Source organism: Salvelinus namaycush, unplaced genomic scaffold, assembly GCF_016432855.1.
Source record: "Salvelinus namaycush isolate Seneca unplaced genomic scaffold, SaNama_1.0 Scaffold614, whole genome shotgun sequence".
NCBI classification, from domain to species: domain Eukaryota; kingdom Metazoa; phylum Chordata; class Actinopteri; order Salmoniformes; family Salmonidae; genus Salvelinus; species Salvelinus namaycush.
Window position 1 is genome coordinate 104,247 of NW_024061325.1, and position 18,394 is coordinate 122,640.

General features: G+C 49.8%; 1 protein-coding gene across 3 annotated transcripts in view; it reads left to right on the plus strand.

The window, feature by feature from the left end:
* Nucleotides 1–5,925, plus strand: part of LOC120042113 (double-stranded RNA-specific adenosine deaminase-like) — a 34,834-nt gene extending 28,909 nt beyond the window's left edge. For 2 of the 3 annotated variants that reach the window (XM_038986970.1, XM_038986971.1), the window contains exons 15-16: nt 3,852–4,051; nt 4,220–5,925. In XM_038986970.1, the coding sequence (XP_038842898.1) occupies nt 3,852–4,051; nt 4,220–4,589 (570 nt within the window). In that variant the 3' untranslated portion in view covers nt 4,590–5,925. The remainder of the gene's footprint in view (nt 1–3,851; nt 4,052–4,219) is intronic. The other variant, XM_038986972.1, reaches the window with a different exon arrangement.
* The last annotated feature ends 12,469 nt before the right edge of the window (nt 5,926–18,394 follow it).

Consider the following 18,394-nt stretch of genomic DNA (forward strand, 5'->3'; position numbering starts at 1 on the left):
TTTCTGTGTGTGTACCTCGCGGGTGTGGTGTGTTCTGTGTGTACCTCGGGGTGGTTGAGTGGTTTCTGTGTGTGTACCTCGGGGTGGTTGAGTGTGTTTCTGTGTGTGTACCTCGGGTGGTTGAGTGTGTTCTGTGTGTGTACCTCGGGGTGGTTGAGTGTGTTTCTGTGTGTGTACCTCGGGGTGGTTGAGTGTGTTTCTGTGTGTGTACTCGGGGTGTTGGTGTGTTTCTGTGTGTACCTCGGGGGGGGGTGGTTGAGTGTGTTTCTGTGGTGTACCTCGGGGTGGTTGAGTGTGTTTTGTGTGTGTACCTCGGGGTGGTTGAGTGTGTTTGTGTGTGTACCTCGGGGTGGTTGAGTGTGTTTCTGTGTGTGTACCTGGGGTGGTTGAGTGTGTTTCTGTGTGTGTACCTCGGGGTGGTGAGTGTGTTTCTTGTGTGTGTACCTCGGGGTGGTTGAGTGTGTTTCTGTGTGTGTACCTCGGGGTGGTTGAGTGTGTTTAGTGTGGTACTCGGGTGGTTGAGTGTGTTTCTGTGTGTGTACCTCGGGTGGTTGAGTGTGTTTCTGTGTGTGTACATCGGGGTGGTTGAGGGTGTTTCTGTGTGTGTACCTCGGGGTGGTTTTGTTTTTTTGTTGTTTTGAGTGTGTTTCTGTGTGTGTACCTCGGGGTGGTTGAGTGTGTTTCTGTGATGTGGTACCTCGCGGGTGGTTGAGGTGTTTCTGTGTGTACCTCGGGGTGGTTGAGATGTGTTTCGTGTGTGTTACCTCGGGGTACACACACAGAAACACACTCAAACACCCCGAGGTACACACACAGAAACACACTCAACCACCCAGGGTACACACACAGAAACAACACTCAACCACCCGAGTTCACACACAGAAACACACTCAACCACCCCGAGGTACACATCACAGGAAACACACTCAACCACCCCGAGGTACACAACAGAAACACACTCAACCACCCCGAGGTACACACACAGAAACACACTCAACCACCCCGAGTACACACACAGAAACACACACTCACACCCGAGGTACACACACAGAAACACACTCAACCACCCCGAGTACACACACAGAACACACTCAACCACCCCGAGGTACACACACAGAAACACACTCAACCACCCCTGAGGTACCCACAAGGAAAACACACTCAACCACCCGAGGTACACACACAGAAACACACTCAACCACCCCGAGGTACACACACAGAAAACACACTAACCACCCCGAGGTACACACACAGAAACACACTCAACCACCCCGAGGGTACACACACAGAAACACACTCAACCACCCCGAGGTACCACAACAGAAACTCACACTCAACCACCCCGAGTACACACACAGAAGCAACACTCACACCCCGAGGTACACACACAGAAACACACTCAACCACCCCGAGGTACACACACAGAAACACACTCAACCACCCGAGGTACACACACAGAAACACACTCAACCACCCCGAGTACACACACAGAAACACACTAACCACCCGAGGTACACACACAGAAACCACACTCAACCACCCCGAGGTACACACACAGAAACACACTCAACCAACCGAGGTAACACACACAGAAAACACACCCAACACCCCGAGGTACACACACAGGAAAAAACAACTCAAACCACCCGAGTACACACACAGAAACACACTCAACCACCCGAGGTACACACACAGAAACACACTCAACCACCCCGAGGTACACACACAGAAACACACTCAACCACCCCGAGGTACACACACAGAACACACTCAACCACCCCGAGGTACACACACAGAAACACACTCAACCACCCCGAGGTACACACACAGAAACACACTCAACCACCCCGAGGTACACACACAGAAACACACTCAACCACCCCGAGGTACACACACAGAAACACACTCAACCACCCCGAGGTACACACACAGAAACACACTCAACCACCCCGAGGTACACACACAGAAACACACTCAACCACCCCGAGGTACACACACAGAAACACACTCAACCACCCCGAGTACACACACAGAAACACACTCAACCACCCCGAGGTACACACACAGAAACACACTCAACCACCCCGAGGTACACACACAGAAACACACTCAACCACCCCGAGGTACACACAGAAACACACTCAACCACCCGAGGTACACACACAGAAACACACTCAACCACCCCGAGGTACACACACAGAAACACACTCAACCACCACCAGTACAAACACAGAAACACACTCACCACCCCGAGGTACACACACAGAAACACACTCAACCACCCCGAGGGTACACACACAGAAACACACTCAACCACCCCGAGGTACACACACAGAAAACACACTCAACCACCCGAGGTACAACACAACACGGAAACACACTCAACCACCCCGAGGTACACAACAGAAACACACTCAACCACCCCGAGGTACACACACAGAAACACACTCAACCACCCCGAGGTACACACACAGAAACACACTCAACCACCACGAGGTACACACACAGAAACACACTCAACCACCCCGAGGTACACACACAGAAACCACACTCAACCACCCCGAGGTACACACACAGAAACACACTCAACCACCCCCGAGGTACACACACAGAACACACTCACCACCCAGAGGTAACACACTCAGAAAACACACTCACCACCCGAGGTACACACACGAAACACACTCAACCACCCCGAGGTACACACACAGAAACACACTCAACCACCCCGAGGTACACACACAGAAACACACTCAACCACCCCGAGGTACACACACAGAAACACACTCAACCACCCCGAGGTACACACACACGGTACACACTCAACCACCCCGAGGTACACACACAGAAACACACTCAACCACCCGAGGTACACATACAGAAACACACTCAACCACCCCGAGGTACACATACAGAAACACACTCAACCACCCCGAGGTACACATACAGAAACACACTCAACCACCCCGAGGTACACATACAGAAACACACTCAACCACCCCGAGGTACACATACAGAAACACACTCAACCACCCCGAGGTACACATACAGAAACACACTCAACCACCCCGAGGTACACATACAGAAACACACTCAACCACCCCGAGGTACACACACAGAAACACACTCAACCACCCCGAGGTACACACACAGAAACACACTCAACCACCCCGAGGTACACACACAGAAACACACTCAACCACCCCGAGGTACACACACAGAAACACACTCAACCACCCCGAGGTACACACACAGAAACACACTCAACCACCCCGAGGTACACACACAGAAACACACTCAACCACCCCGAGGTACACACACAGAAACACACTCAACCACCCCGAGGTACACACACAGAAACACACTCAACCACCCCGAGGTACACACACAGAAACACACTCAACCACCCCGAGGTACACACACAGAAACACACTCAACCACCCCGAGGTACACACACAGAAACACACTCAACCACCCCGAGGTACACACACAGAAACACACTCAACCACCCCGAGGTACACACACAGAAACACACTCAACCACCCCGAGGTACACACACAGAAACACACTCAACCACCCCGAGGTACACACATACACACATAGTACACAAACAGCCTCTCCAAGCTTCCAGCATAGCCATTAACGCAGACACACACATTGCTTTCCGCCCTGTTTAAAATTGTTGATTCATCTGAAAGGACTTATTTAGTCATTTCAAATCAAAATCAAATGTTATTGGTCTCATACACATATTTAGCAGCTGTTATTGCGGGTATAGCTAAATGCCTATAATTGAACACACTCTTCCTCTCCCTTTACTCCTCCATCACTCCATCTCTGTCTCCCTTCAGGTGGGCAGGGTGAGTGTGTATGACTCGACGCGTCACACAGGGAAGACCAAGGAGTCCAGCGTGAACTGGAGCCAGCCAGACCACATCACTGTGGAGGTGCTGGATGGGACCAAGGGCAAACTGGACGGGTACGCACCCCGCACCACAACTAGAACCAGACCCTCAGACCTCATCCACCCTCATCCAGATAGCAGCACCAGGTGGTTAACCTGGGCTACACAGGGCCCCATTTCAATAGAATAGCTATCACTATTTATACTCCATATCGAGTAGTGGCATTTAATTCATATGAAAAACATGTTGAAAATGTTTCACTCCCAGCGCAGTAGCTTCTGTGTATTCCTAAACCCTGTTTGTCTTCCCTCTAGCCCCAAACTGGACGTGTCGCGGGTCTCCAAGTCCAACATCTTCCGGCAATTCCGGTCTTTATGCCAACAGTGCGGGCGCCAGGACCTGCTGGCTCTCCCGTCTTACGCCCAAGCCAAGATGGCCGCCATGTCCTTCCAGGTCGCCAAGCAGCAGTTCTTCGATGCGCTCGGTAGCCATGGTTACGGAGCCTGGATTGGCAAGCCATTGGAGGAGAAGAGCTTTGACGAAGCGCCGGCCTCCGATGGCCATGGGGCAGGAAGTGTTGCTAATAGCAACCAGGGATACAACAACAACAATAGCTATGGAAGCACAACCACTGACTATAACAGCAGCCAGTGGGGTAGTAGTGCGTACACACAGGCCATGTAGAAGGGAGGGAAGGGGATAACAGGCCAGCCCAAGGGGTGAGGGTCAGACAGAGTTACTGAGATGGAGGGAGGGAAGGGGATAACAGGCTAGCCCAAGGGGTGAGGGTCAGACAGAGTTACTGAGATGGAGGGAGGGAAGGGGATAACAGGCCAGCCCAAGGGGTGAGGGTCAGACAGCAGCAAGAGAGATGGAGAGAGAAGGGGTTGCTACTGCTACACAAAACTAACAGAATATAGAAAGAGAGGGGAGAATAGGGGGCTTAGTCATCATGTTTACTATGTGATGTAGTGGCATTCAGAGCTGCATAGCATGCACTACTGCTCCACTGTAACAGTAGCCCCAGTACACTCTATCTTCACATTTACATACAGGGAAAACCCTCCCTGCCCTTCTCATACGCACACAGCCCTGTCTCTCTAGTTCAGACACCCTACACCTGACCCTGTCCTACTCGCCAGCCAGCCATTCAATCACGCATGACTAGTTTAATCTGTACTTATCGGCCTGAGCATGGATAGTAGTGATCACACTTTATTTATATATAAACCAGCCTTGTAACGTTTAGCTACTCCCCGACCTAGTAACCCACCCCTTTACACTGTTGTTAATGCTATGGCTACGTCTACAGGTCACAGCCTGCTCCATCCCATAACTCTTGACTGTAACATAGATTTGATGATGACTAACTAGCCTAGATCATAATTCTTCTGTTATTGTTGTGTCCTATGTTGTGTGTATCGCTATTGTTCTTGAGTTTTTTGGTGTTGTCACTCGAGGGCCACGTCAGAAAGGACAACGGTGACGTTGAGAACTGCTGAGAACAAGTAAATCAGCTACTTGTTCTCATTTTAGGATTCATGTTAGGGGGGGGTCAAAGTTCAGGTTAGGATAAGTGATTACTCGTAGTTGTGATAAAAAAGAGAAGAAGAGAAAGGCTTTGCACTCTTGTCCTTCCTAGCGTGGCCAGAATGTGGCCGGCGGGTTTTATGCGGACAGGGAGAAAGACTGGTTTGTTTTTATGTTTTAGTTCAGTCTGATCAAATACATTCAAGGGTGAAGCAATATATACATCATGTACATACAAATACATAAATACACAGATGTATATGCAATAACAATGTTTGTGTAGGGTATGTATATATCTCTGTGTGTGTATGTATATGTATATATTATGTATATATTTTGTAAGTCATGCCTAAAATTGATTTTCTATTGACAATTTTTTTGAAACGTTTTAACAAGTTAACAAGACAAATTTGTTTAAATTTTTTTTTTTTTTATGGATGGAAATTCTGTCAAGTTTTAAGTGATTATAAAGACCGGCTTTGTAAAAGCTGAAATGTGTGTTTGTCTTTTTTTAAATGTATACTAAAGCCCTCATAACCGTGGGTACAGACTGTTAGCCAAGTATAAACACTACAGTCAACACACTTTTGAGAATGTTTATTGGGTGTTTCTTCAGTCTTGTTTGTCTCTTGTGCAGAAAGAGTAATTGGTCATTTAAGCTATGGACTCCCTAGTGGTGTGTGTGTTATGGATTCTACTGTTTGTCTTCAAAGAGGATGTTGTCTGGTGGAGGGTTGACCTTTACACAACACTGATGCAGTGAACGGAATAAGAGTGCTGTGTGTGTTTACCAGTTATTCAGTCCCTCAGTGGGACAGTGAGGGCACGTTACATCAGCGTCTGTCTAGTTGATATTCTTCGACAGCTGAGTATTGCCAGGCTAGGCCCGGGGAGCTGTGAGTCTGGCTGAACTGAGTATTGCCAGGCTAGGCCTGGGGGTGCTGTGAGTCTGGTTGAACTGAATATTGCCAGGCTAGGCCTGGGGGAGCTGTGAGTCTGGCTGAACTGAGTATTGCCAGGCTAGGCTTGGGGGAGCTGTGAGTCTGGCTGAACTGAATATTGCCAGGCTAGGCCTGGGGGAGCTGTGAGTCTGGCTGAACTGAATATTGCTAGGCCTGGGGGAGCTGTGAGTCTGGTTGAACTGAATATTGCCAGGCTAGGCCTGGGGGAGCTGTGAGTCTGGTTGAACTGAATATTGCCAGGCTAGGCCTGGGGAGCTGTGAGTCTGGTTGAACTGAATATTGCCAGGCTAGGCCTGGGGGAGCTGTGAGTCTGGCTGAACTGAATATTGCCAGGCTAGGCCTGGGGAGCTGTGAGTCTGGTTGAACTGAATATTGCCAGGCTAGGCCTGGGGAGCTGTGAGTCTGGTTGAACTGAATATTGCCAGGCTAGGCCCGGGGGAGCTGTGAGTCTGGCTGAACTGAATATTGCCAGGCTAGGCCTGGGGGAGCTGTGAGTCTGGCTGAACTGAATATTGCTAGGCCTGGGGGAGCTGTGAGTCTGGTTGAACTGAATATTGCCAGGCTAGGCCTGGGGGAGCTGTGAGTCTGGTTGAACTGAATATTGCCAGGCTAGGCCTGGGGAGCTGTGAGTCTGGTTGAACTGAATATTGCCAGGCTAGGCCCGGGGAGCCGTGAGTCTGGTTGAACTGAATATTGCCAGGCTAGGCCTGGGGGCGCTGTGAGTGACCAGAGCAGAGACGTCATGCCCATAAGGGCCACATGATTTGTCCCCTCAGATTTGTCCTGTTTAAAATATAATTGTTAAAGTTTTGTTGCTCTGTAATACTAGCAATTTTATGAAGTTGGTTTTAGCTAGCTCAGATAGGTTCCCACCCCCATAACTAGCTACCAAGAAGCCATTTCCGGCTGTTCCAGTTAGAGTAGCTGGTGTCTCTATTTAGCTGACATGCCTGCTGGCAAGATTGATAGACTTTAGAAAAGCAAACAATTACTAAATTAACTGAGTAAGACATTCCTTTCAATCTTTTACCCAGATTTTAGCAGAGAGGCATATTTAGTTTCTTAAAAACAATAATCACCAGTCTGAAGGATACAGACTGCTCAAGAGGTATGATTAGATATGCAAATATACATTTTTGTACATAGAATGAATCATGAGTGTGGCTCTAGGTTGCAGGAAAAAGCTGTTTCAGGTGTATAAAAAATGATCCAACTTCCATACGCTGGCCTAGCCCCCCTCCAGACCCCACCCACCAGGCGTCCTCAAGTACTTTGTGCCCCCTCAGATTTTGAAGGTGCTTTGATGCCCCTACAGAAAATATTTCAATGTTGTCAGGGCTGGGGAGCTGTGTGAACTGTGTGGGGAGCGGTGTGAACTGAATGTTGTCAGGCTCGGTTTGGGGAGCTGTGTGAACTGAATGTTGTCAGGCTAGGTCTGGGGAACTGTGTGAACTGAATGTTGTCAGGCTCGGTTTGGGGAGCTGTGTGAACTGAATGTTGTCAGGCTCGGTCTGGGGAGCTGTGTGAACTGAATGTTGTCAGGCTCGGTCTGGGGAGCTGTGTGAACTGAATGTTGTCAGGCTCGGTTTGGGGAGCTGTGTGAACTGAATGTTGTCAGGCTAGGTCTGGGGAACTGTGTGAACTGAATGTTGTCAGGCTCGGTTTGGGGAGCTGTGTGAACTGAATGTTGTCAGGCTCGGTTTGGGGAGCTGTGTGAACTGAATGTTGTCAGGCTCGGTTTGGGGAGCTGTGTGAACTGAATGTTGTCAGGCTCGGTCTGGGGAGCTGTGTGAACTGAATGTTGTCAGGCTAGGTCTGGGGAACTGTGTGGGGAGCTGTGTGAACTGAATGTTGTCAGGCTAGGTCTGGGGAGCTGTGTGAACTGAATGTTGTCAGGCTAGGTCTGGGGAACTGTGTGAACTGAATGTTGTCAGGCTAGGTCTGGGGAACTGTGTGAACTGAATGTTGTCAGGCTAGGCCCGGGGAGCCGTGAGTCTGGTTGAACTGAATATTGCCAGGCTAGGCCTGGGGGCGCTGTGAGTGACCAGAGCAGAGACGTCATGCCCATAAGGGCCACATGATTTGTCCCCTCAGATTTGTCCTGTTTAAAATATAATTGTTAAAGTTTTGTTGCTCTGTAATACTAGCAATTTTATGAAGTTGGTTTTAGCTAGCTCAGATAGGTTCCCACCCCCATAACTAGCTACCAAGAAGCCATTTCCGGCTGTTCCAGTTAGAGTAGCTGGTGTCTCTATTTAGCTGACATGCCTGCTGGCAAGATTGATAGACTTTAGAAAAGCAAACAATTACTAAATTAACTGAGTAAGACATTCCTTTCAATCTTTTACCCAGATTTTAGCAGAGAGGCATATTTAGTTTCTTAAAAACAATAATCACCAGTCTGAAGGATACAGACTGCTCAAGAGGTATGATTAGATATGCAAATATACATTTTTGTACATAGAATGAATCATGAGTGTGGCTCTAGGTTGCAGGAAAAAGCTGTTTCAGGTGTATAAAAAATGATCCAACTTCCATACGCTGGCCTAGCCCCCCTCCAGACCCCACCCACCAGGCGTCCTCAAGTACTTTGTGCCCCCTCAGATTTTGAAGGTGCTTTGATGCCCCTACAGAAAATATTTCAATGTTGTCAGGGCTGGGGAGCTGTGTGAACTGTGTGGGGAGCGGTGTGAACTGAATGTTGTCAGGCTCGGTTTGGGGAGCTGTGTGAACTGAATGTTGTCAGGCTCGGTTTGGGGAGTTGTGTGAACTGAATGTTGTCAGGCTCGGTCTGGGGAGCTGTGTGAACTGAATGTTGTCAGGCTAGGTCTGGGGAACTGTGTGGGGAGCTGTGTGAACTGAATGTTGTCAGGCTAGGTCTGGGGAGCTGTGTGAACTGAATGTTGTCAGGCTAGGTCTGGGGAACTGTGTGAACTGAATGTTGTCAGGCTAGGTCTGGGGAACTGTGTGAACTGAATGTTGTCAGGCTCGGTTTGGGGAGCTGTGTGAACTGAATGTTGTCAGGCTCGGTCTGGGGAGCTGTGTGAACTGAATGTTGTCAGGCTCGGTCTGGGGAGCTGTGTGAACTGAATGTTGTCAGGCTAGGTCTGGGGAGCTGTGTGAACTGAATGTTGTCAGGCTCGGTCTGGGGAGCTGTGTGAACTGAATGTTGTCAGGCTCGGTCTGGGGAGCTGTGTGAACTGAATGTTGTCAGGCTTAGGTCTGGGGAACTGTGTGAACTGAATGTTGTCAGGCTCGGTCTGGGGAGCTGTGTGAACTGAATGTTGTCAGGCTTGGTCTGGGGAGCTGTGTGAACTGAATGTTGTCAGGCTAGGTCTGGGGAGCTGTGTGAACTGAATGTTGTCAGGCTCGGTCTGGGGAGCTGTGTGAACTGAATGTTGTCAGGCTAGGTCTGGGGAACTGTGTGGGGAGCTGTGTGAACTGAATGTTGTCAGGCTAGGTCTGGGGAGCTGTGTGAACTGAATGTTGTCAGGCTAGGTCTGGGGAGCTGTGTGAACTGAATGTTGTCAGGCTCGGTTTGGGGAGCTGTGTGAACTGAATGTTGTCAGGCTAGGTCTGGGGAACTGTGTGAACTGAATGTTGTCAGGCTCGGTTTGGGGAGCTGTGTGAACTGAATGTTGTCAGGCTCGGTTTGGGGAGCTGTGTGAACTGAATGTTGTCAGGCTCGGTTTGGGGAGCTGTGTGAACTGAATGTTGTCAGGCTCGGTCTGGGGAGCTGTGTGAACTGAATGTTGTCAGGCTAGGTCTGGGGAACTGTGTGGGGAGCTGTGTGAACTGAATGTTGTCAGGCTAGGTCTGGGGAGCTGTGTGGGGAGCTGTGTGAACTGAATGTTGTCAGGCTAGGTCTGGGGAACTGTGTGAACTGAATGTTGTCAGGCTAGGTCTGGGGAACTGTGTGAACTGAATGTTGTCAGGCTCGGTTTGGGGAGCTGTGTGAACTGAATGTTGTCAGGCTCGGTCTGGGGAGCTGTGTGAACTGAATGTTGTCAGGCTCGGTCTGGGGAGCTGTGTGAACTGAATGTTGTCAGGCTAGGTCTGGGGAGCTGTGTGAACTGAATGTTGTCAGGCTAGGTCTGGGGAGCTGTGTGAACTGAATGTTGTCAGGCTCGGTCTGGGGAGCTGTGTGAACTGAATGTTGTCAGGCTAGGTCTGGGGAACTGTGTGAACTGAATGTTGTCAGGCTCGGTCTGGGGAGCTGTGTGAACTGAATGTTGTCAGGCTCGGTCTGGGGAGCTGTGTGAACTGAATGTTGTCAGGCTAGGTCTGGGGAACTGTGTGGGGAGCTGTGTGAACTGAATGTTGTCAGGCTAGGTCTGGGGAGCTGTGTGAACTGAATGTTGTCAGGCTAGGTCTGGGGAGCTGTGTGAACTGAATGTTGTCAGGCTAGGTCTGGGGAGCTGTGTGAACTGAATGTTGTCAGGCTAGGTCTGGGGAACTGTGTGAACTGAATGTTGTCAGGCTCGGTCTGGGGAGCTGTGTGAACTGAATGTTGTCAGGCTAGGTCTGGGGAACTGTGTGGGGAGCTGTGTGAACTGAATGTTGTCAGGCTAGGTCTGGGGAGCTGTGTGAACTGAATGTTGTCAGGCTAGGTCTGGGGAGCTGTGTGAACTGAATGTTGTCAGGCTAGGTCTGGGGAACTGTGTGAACTGAATGTTGTCAGGCTAGGTCTGGGGAACTGTGTGAACTGAATGTTGTCAGGCTAGGTCTGGGGAACTGTGTGAACTGAATGTTGTCAGGCTAGGTCTGGGGAGCTGTGTGAACTGAATGTTGTCAGGCTAGGTCTGGGGAGCTGTGTGAACTGAATGTTGTCAGGCTAGGTCTGGGGAGCTGTGTGAACTGAATGTTGTCAGGCTAGGTCTGGGGAGCTGTGTGAACTGAATGTTGTCAGGCTAGGTCTGGGGAGCTGTGTGAACTGAATGTTGTCAGGCTAGGTCTGGGGAACTGTGTGAACTGAATGTTGTCAGGCTAGGTCTGGGGAACTGTGTGAACTGAATGTTGTCAGGCTAGGTCTGGGGAACTGTGTGAACTGAATGTTGTCAGGCTAGGTCTGGGGAGCTGTGTGAACTGAATGTTGTCAGGCTAGGTCTGGGGAGCTGTGTGAACTGAATGTTGTCAGGCTAGGTCTGGGGAACTGTGTGAACTGAATGTTGTCAGGCTAGGTCTGGGGAGCTGTGTGAACTGAATGTTGTCAGGCTAGGTCTGGGGAGCTGTGTGAACTGAATGTTGTCAGGCTAGGTCTGGGGAGCTGTGTGAACTGAATGTTGTCAGGCTAGGTCTGGGGAGCTGTGTGAACTGAATGTTGTCAGGCTCGGTCTGGGGAACTGTGTGAACTGAATGTTGTCAGGCTCGGTCTGGGGAACTGTGTGGGGTGCTGTGTGAACTGAATGTTGTCAGGCTCGGTCTGGGGAGCTGTGTGAACTGAATGTTGTCAGGCTCGGTCTGGGGAACTGTGTGGGGAGCTGTGTGAACTGAATGTTGTCAGGCTCGGTCTGGGGAGCTGTGTGAACTGAATGTTGTCAGGCTAGGTCTGGGGAACTGTGTGAACTGAATGTTGTCCGGCTAGGTCTGGGGAACTGTGTGGGGAGCTGTGTGAACTGAATGTTGTCAGGCTAGGTCTGGGGAGCTGTGTGGGGAGCTGTGTGAACTGAATGTTGTCAGGCTAGGTCTGGGAAGCTGTGTGAACTGAATGTTGTCAGGCTAGGTCTGGGGAGCTGTGTGAACTGAATGTTGTCAGGCTAGGTCTGGGGAACTGTGTGAACTGAATGTTGTCAGGCTCGGTTTGGGGAGCTGTGTGAACTGAATGTTGTCAGGCTCGGTCTGGGGAGCTGTGTGAACTGAATGTTGTCAGGCTCGGTCTGGGGAGCTGTGTGAACTGAATGTTGTCAGGCTAGGTCTGGGGAGCTGTGTGAACTGAATGTTGTCAGGCTAGGTCTGGGGAGCTGTGTGAACTGAATGTTGTCAGGCTCGGTCTGGGGAGCTGTGTGAACTGAATGTTGTCAGGCTAGGTCTGGGGAACTGTGTGAACTGAATGTTGTCAGGCTCGGTCTGGGGAGCTGTGTGAACTGAATGTTGTCAGGCTCGGTCTGGGGAGCTGTGTGAACTGAATGTTGTCAGGCTAGGTCTGGGGAACTGTGTGGGGAGCTGTGTGAACTGAATGTTGTCAGGCTAGGTCTGGGGAGCTGTGTGAACTGAATGTTGTCAGGCTAGGTCTGGGGAGCTGTGTGAACTGAATGTTGTCAGGCTAGGTCTGGGGAGCTGTGTGAACTGAATGTTGTCAGGCTAGGTCTGGGGAACTGTGTGAACTGAATGTTGTCAGGCTAGGTCTGGGGAACTGTGTGAACTGAATGTTGTCAGGCTAGGTCTGGGGAGCTGTGTGAACTGAATGTTGTCAGGCTAGGTCTGGGGAGCTGTGTGAACTGAATGTTGTCAGGCTAGGTCTGGGGAGCTGTGTGAACTGAATGTTGTCAGGCTAGGTCTGGGGAGCTGTGTGAACTGAATGTTGTCAGGCTAGGTCTGGGGAGCTGTGTGAACTGAATGTTGTCAGGCTAGGTCTGGGGAGCTGTGTGAACTGAATGTTGTCAGGCTAGGTCTGGGGAACTGTGTGAACTGAATGTTGTCAGGCTAGGTCTGGGGAACTGTGTGAACTGAATGTTGTCAGGCTAGGTCTGGGGAACTGTGTGAACTGAATGTTGTCAGGCTAGGTCTGGGGAGCTGTGTGAACTGAATGTTGTCAGGCTAGGTCTGGGGAGCTGTGTGAACTGAATGTTGTCAGGCTAGGTCTGGGGAACTGTGTGAACTGAATGTTGTCAGGCTAGGTCTGGGGAGCTGTGTGAACTGAATGTTGTCAGGCTAGGTCTGGGGAGCTGTGTGAACTGAATGTTGTCAGGCTAGGTCTGGGGAGCTGTGTGAACTGAATGTTGTCAGGCTAGGTCTGGGGAGCTGTGTGAACTGAATGTTGTCAGGCTCGGTCTGGGGAACTGTGTGAACTGAATGTTGTCAGGCTAGGTCTGGGGAGCTGTGTGAACTGAATGTTGTCAAGCTAGGTCTGGGGAGCTGTGTGAACTGAATGTCAGGCTAGGTCTGTGGAAAGTCTGACCAGAAGAGAGATCTGCAGTGCCATCACTCACCACCAGATGGAGCCTTATCACCGACTGCAGGCCCAGGGGGTGTGTGTACGTCTGTCTGTGTGTGTGTATGTGTCAGTATGCATCAGTCCCGGGTGATCTGTTAGCTAAGAACCTGTTAGAAACAGACATAATTTGTGAGAGACTTGTCTTATGAGTACCTTGACAGTGTTTTCGGCATATTACATCAGTAAACCAGATTACGCCGTGTTATGAAGCCCTATTTGGTTTGATTTGAATTCATTACACACCTATTTTTCGCTTCAAATAACTCATAAAACAATTATAAAAATGCTCTGTTGGTGAGTCCGTTTGCTCTATCAAGCTGCTCTGTGTGTGTGTGTGTGTGTGTGTGTCTATCTGTTCACTTTGTCTGGTCACTGACGCTAGGACACCTACCTCGAAGCGCAGTATGAGAAAGAAAAGGCTTTTAGTGTGTGTTTCCTGACCTCCTGTGTCAAGTCTATGTGCGCTTGTGAGGGACTACTTAAAATGTTATATATAATATACTTCCACCACAATCTCTTGACCTGTCAGTTGGATTTATTCTGTCAATCAGTCTCTCCAATCCAATCAGTCACCTTTAGAGGGGAGGAAGGCGTGACTAATGAGAGAGAGGGAGAGAGCTGGGGGGAGAGAGTGAAATATTAGTCCAGACTGAATGGCTTATCAATGCACTCAGATGGAAATAAATGAGAGAAGGGAATATGGGAATACAAGAGGGAGAAGTAGACAGAAATGACCAGAAAGAATAGCAAACAATAAGAGAGGAGAAAAGTGTGTGTGGTAGTCATGGCTACAGTGGTGAAGAGCATGAGAGAGGGATCACTTTGTAGGAACGATGAGAGGATGAGAAAGAGAGAGAGTGTGTGTGCGTGCGTGCGTGTGTGTGTGTAGATGAGAGAGAATCTGTCAGTGTCACTTAGCTGAAAGGTTGCAGCTAGCTGACTAAGTAAGAATATGTAACACCCTTTCAGATACACACACACTCCACCCCAGTGTACGCTCACACACACTCCACCCCCGTGTACGCTCACACACACTCCACCCCCGTGTACGCTCACACACACTCCACCCCCGTGTACGCTCACACACACTCCACCCCCGTGTACGCTCACACACTCCACCCCCGTGTACGCTCACACACACTCCACCCCCGTGTACGCTCACACACACTCCACCCCCGTGTACGCTCACACACACTCCACCCCCGTGTACGCTCACACACACTCCACCCCCGTGTACGCTCACACACACTCCACCCCCGTGTACGCTCACACACACTCCACCCCCGTATACGCTCACACACTCCACCCCCGTGTACGCTCACACACTCCACCCCCGTGTACGCTCACACACACTCCACCCCCGTGTACGCTCACACACACTCCACCCCCGTGTACGCTCACACACACTCCACCCCCGTGTACGCTCACACACACGCATCATAGCTGCATTAGTGGGCTTGTGTCAGCAAGTAGCAAGAATAAACTGGACATACAAAATATATTCAGCTGCTTTGAGAGAAATAATCAGTGTTGCTTTATGATCAAAAACCTGGAATAATAAAGAATCAGATACTCAAACTGGTGCATGAGTCTGTTGACAAAGTTTGGCAATAGAGAAGACTTCTATGACTGGCATATCAAATCAAATTTATTTATATAGCCCTTCGTACATCAGCTGATATCTCAAAGTGCTGTACAGAAACCCAGCCTAAAACCCCAAACAGCAAGCAATGCAGGTGTAGAAGCACGGTGGCTAGGAAAAACTCCCTAGAAAGGCCAAAACCTAGGAAGAAACCTAGAGAGGAACCAGGCTATGAGGGGTGGCCAGTCCTCTTCTGGCTGTGCCGGGTGGAGATTATAACAGAACATGGCCAAGATGTTCATAAATGACCAGCATGGTCAAATAATAATAATCACAGTAGTTGTCGAGGGTGCAGCACCTCAGGAGTAAATGTCAGTTGGCTTTTCATAGCCGATCATTAAGAGTATCTCTACCGCTCCTGCGGTCTCTAGAGAGTTGAAAACAGCAGGTCTGGGACAGGTAGCACGTCCGGTGAACAGGTCAGGGTTCCATAGCCGCAGGCAGAACAATTGGCCAGGAGGACTGGGGACAGGTGGACTCAGGACAGCAAGGAGTCATCATGTCAGGTCGTCCTGAGGCATGGTCCTAGGGCTCAGGTCCTCCGAGAGAGAGAAAGAAAGAGAAAAAGAGAGAATTAGAGAGAGCATACTTAAATTCACACAGGACACCGGATAAGACAGGACAAGTACTCCAGATATAACAAACTGACCCTAGCCCCCCGACACATAAACTAATGCAGCATAAATACTGGAGGCTGAGACAGGAGGGGTCAGGAGACACTGTGGCCCCATCCGATGATACCCGCGGACAGGGCCAAACAGGAAGGATATAACCCCACCCACTTTGCCAAGGCACAGCCCCAACACCACTAGAGGGATATCTTCAACCACCAACTTACCATCCTGAGACAAGGCCGAGTATAGCCCACAAAGATCTCCGCCACGGCACAAGCCAAGGGGGGGCGCCAACCCAGACAGGAAGATCACGTCAGTGACTCAACCCACTCAAGTGACGCACCCCTCCTAGGGACGGCATGAAAGAGCACCAGTAAGCCAGCATAGCCACTGTATCAATTAATCCCATTATCAGCATACAAAACCCTTTGTAACTTGACTACTATTCACTAAATCATTGGGAATTGGACTATATTCACTACTGGCATACTGCCAAATAGCTGTGACTGTGTCTCCCTGTTCACTGACGCTATGACACCTAGCTCAAAACGCAGTATGAGAATGGGAGGGCCTTTAGAGTGTGTGTGTGTGTGTGTGTGTGTGTGTGTGTGTGTGTGTGTGTGTGTGTGTGTGTTATATGTAGTGTCCTTTCATTAAAAGGCGAGATGTTCTGCGCTGCTGGCCCTCCACTTAGATGGGAGCAGGAACACATTACGGAGAGCTCTATCCCTCCATTCTCTCCTGCTCCCACTCTCATCCTTCACTATATTTTCCCTACCTCTATTTCTCTCTCTCCCCTCTCTTTATATTTTCTCTATCATTTCACTGTCTCTGTTCTCTCCTCCGTCTCCTCCTCTCTCTCTCTCTCTCTGTTCTACTTGATTAGGCTATCAGATAGAGAGCAGAATGCTGGCCTGTGGCTGTGGCTGTGGCTGTGGCTGTGGCTGTGGCTGTGGCTGGATCCATCTGCATACAGTGATTAGTATGAAGCCCTGGGTGAGCCCACACAGCTCTCAGGCCACTAATGCAATCACAACCATTAGGATATGATGGAAGCTGTGTAGCTCAGCTATTACTGACTGTCTGATGGACTGAGGCCCTGTCTAGTGCTTTATTGAGGAGGTCCTATACTTCACTTGCTCATCAGTTCACATTTGATCTGTGGCCATCTGCTCAGTGACACTGTTTGTTCGTCATGACGACTTAGTCAAAGGTGCTGGAACATGATCATTCAGGGTTAGTTGTTAAGGCCTGTGACAAGGTTAGAAGGAAGGAAGGAACGGGTCTTGCACAAACAACACTGTGTGCTTGTGTGTGTTTGGGGGGTACTTGTGCCTCTCATCACGCTTCTAAAGGTTGAGGGCACTACGAGAGATGGAGAGATTGGAGGAATGAAAGAGACAGAGGGAAAGTGAACGAATGTGTGTGTGTGTTTTATGGCTGATCGGATCCATGGATGGGCTGATCTCTCTCCCTTTTGTCTGTCCATCTCCCCCTTTCTCTGTTTCGTAGCTAAATCCGTATGTAATTTGCTGTCCTTAGAACACAACAACGCTGTGTTGCTTTGTACACGCTTTTATAGACAGAGAAGGGGGAGAATGAATCTGTATACTGTGGGGTTGGCATAGCAACTGCCTTTCCAACCATTATTGCTCTATGTGTTGTATTATTCCTCTGTCACATCTGTTTCACACCATGTCTGACATATGCTTCAGAGGTGTGGCTTAACCTTTCCAATACAAAGCACCCAAATCACTTTTTCTCAAGGTCTTTACACCAATCTATCCATCTTTCTTGCAGGCCCCTAACCTTTATGGGGGGCATAGGTATCCCCCTCCATCTTTCTGTCTTTCCCAATTTCTCTCTTGATCACTCACCTCTCCCCACCTCTCTCTGGGCCAGCCCTCTCCTTCTGGGCCAGCCCTCTCCTTCTGGGCCGCCCTGCCCCTCTGACCACTGATTGTCTCCGTCTAGTTTGTCTCTCTCTCTCTGTCTGGTAAAGTTGTATGGACAGCGGCGTCCCTTGACGTCACTGTCTTCTTCCTGGGATGCCTCTCTCTCCCCGTGACCCTCAACCTTTCCCCGAGGCTTTTATTTTGGTCACGCGATCGCTGGACCCGCCACTCTCCAGCGGTGACCTGTCGCCCCGACCCCAGAGCATCCTCGCTCCACACTCCTGCACTTTCCCTCCTCCTCTTCCCCTCTCCTCTTTCTCTCTCTTTCCCAAGCTGTGAATTCAGTGACATCTCCTCTCTTTCTCCATACCTCTGCCCATCTACAAACTGCCATTTAATATTATCATGACTGTTCAGTTCACTGTTAAGGTCTGGAAGTTTTGCCCCCATCGTCTCCATTACAATGACTATGGTCGGTCGGCGATGAGGCACTGGTTTGATACAGGGAAGGAGAGTTGACATATGGCAGGTGCCGTAATAGTTTAGTAATCCGTTGGAATCGTACCCCAGACGACATGATGCGCTTTATTATCTGCAATATTCCCTAATCGCAAAGAAGATTATTAGGCTACAGGGAGAAAAGGTGCTGTCACATTTCATAATCCTCTCCTACACAACACAATTCCACGCGCA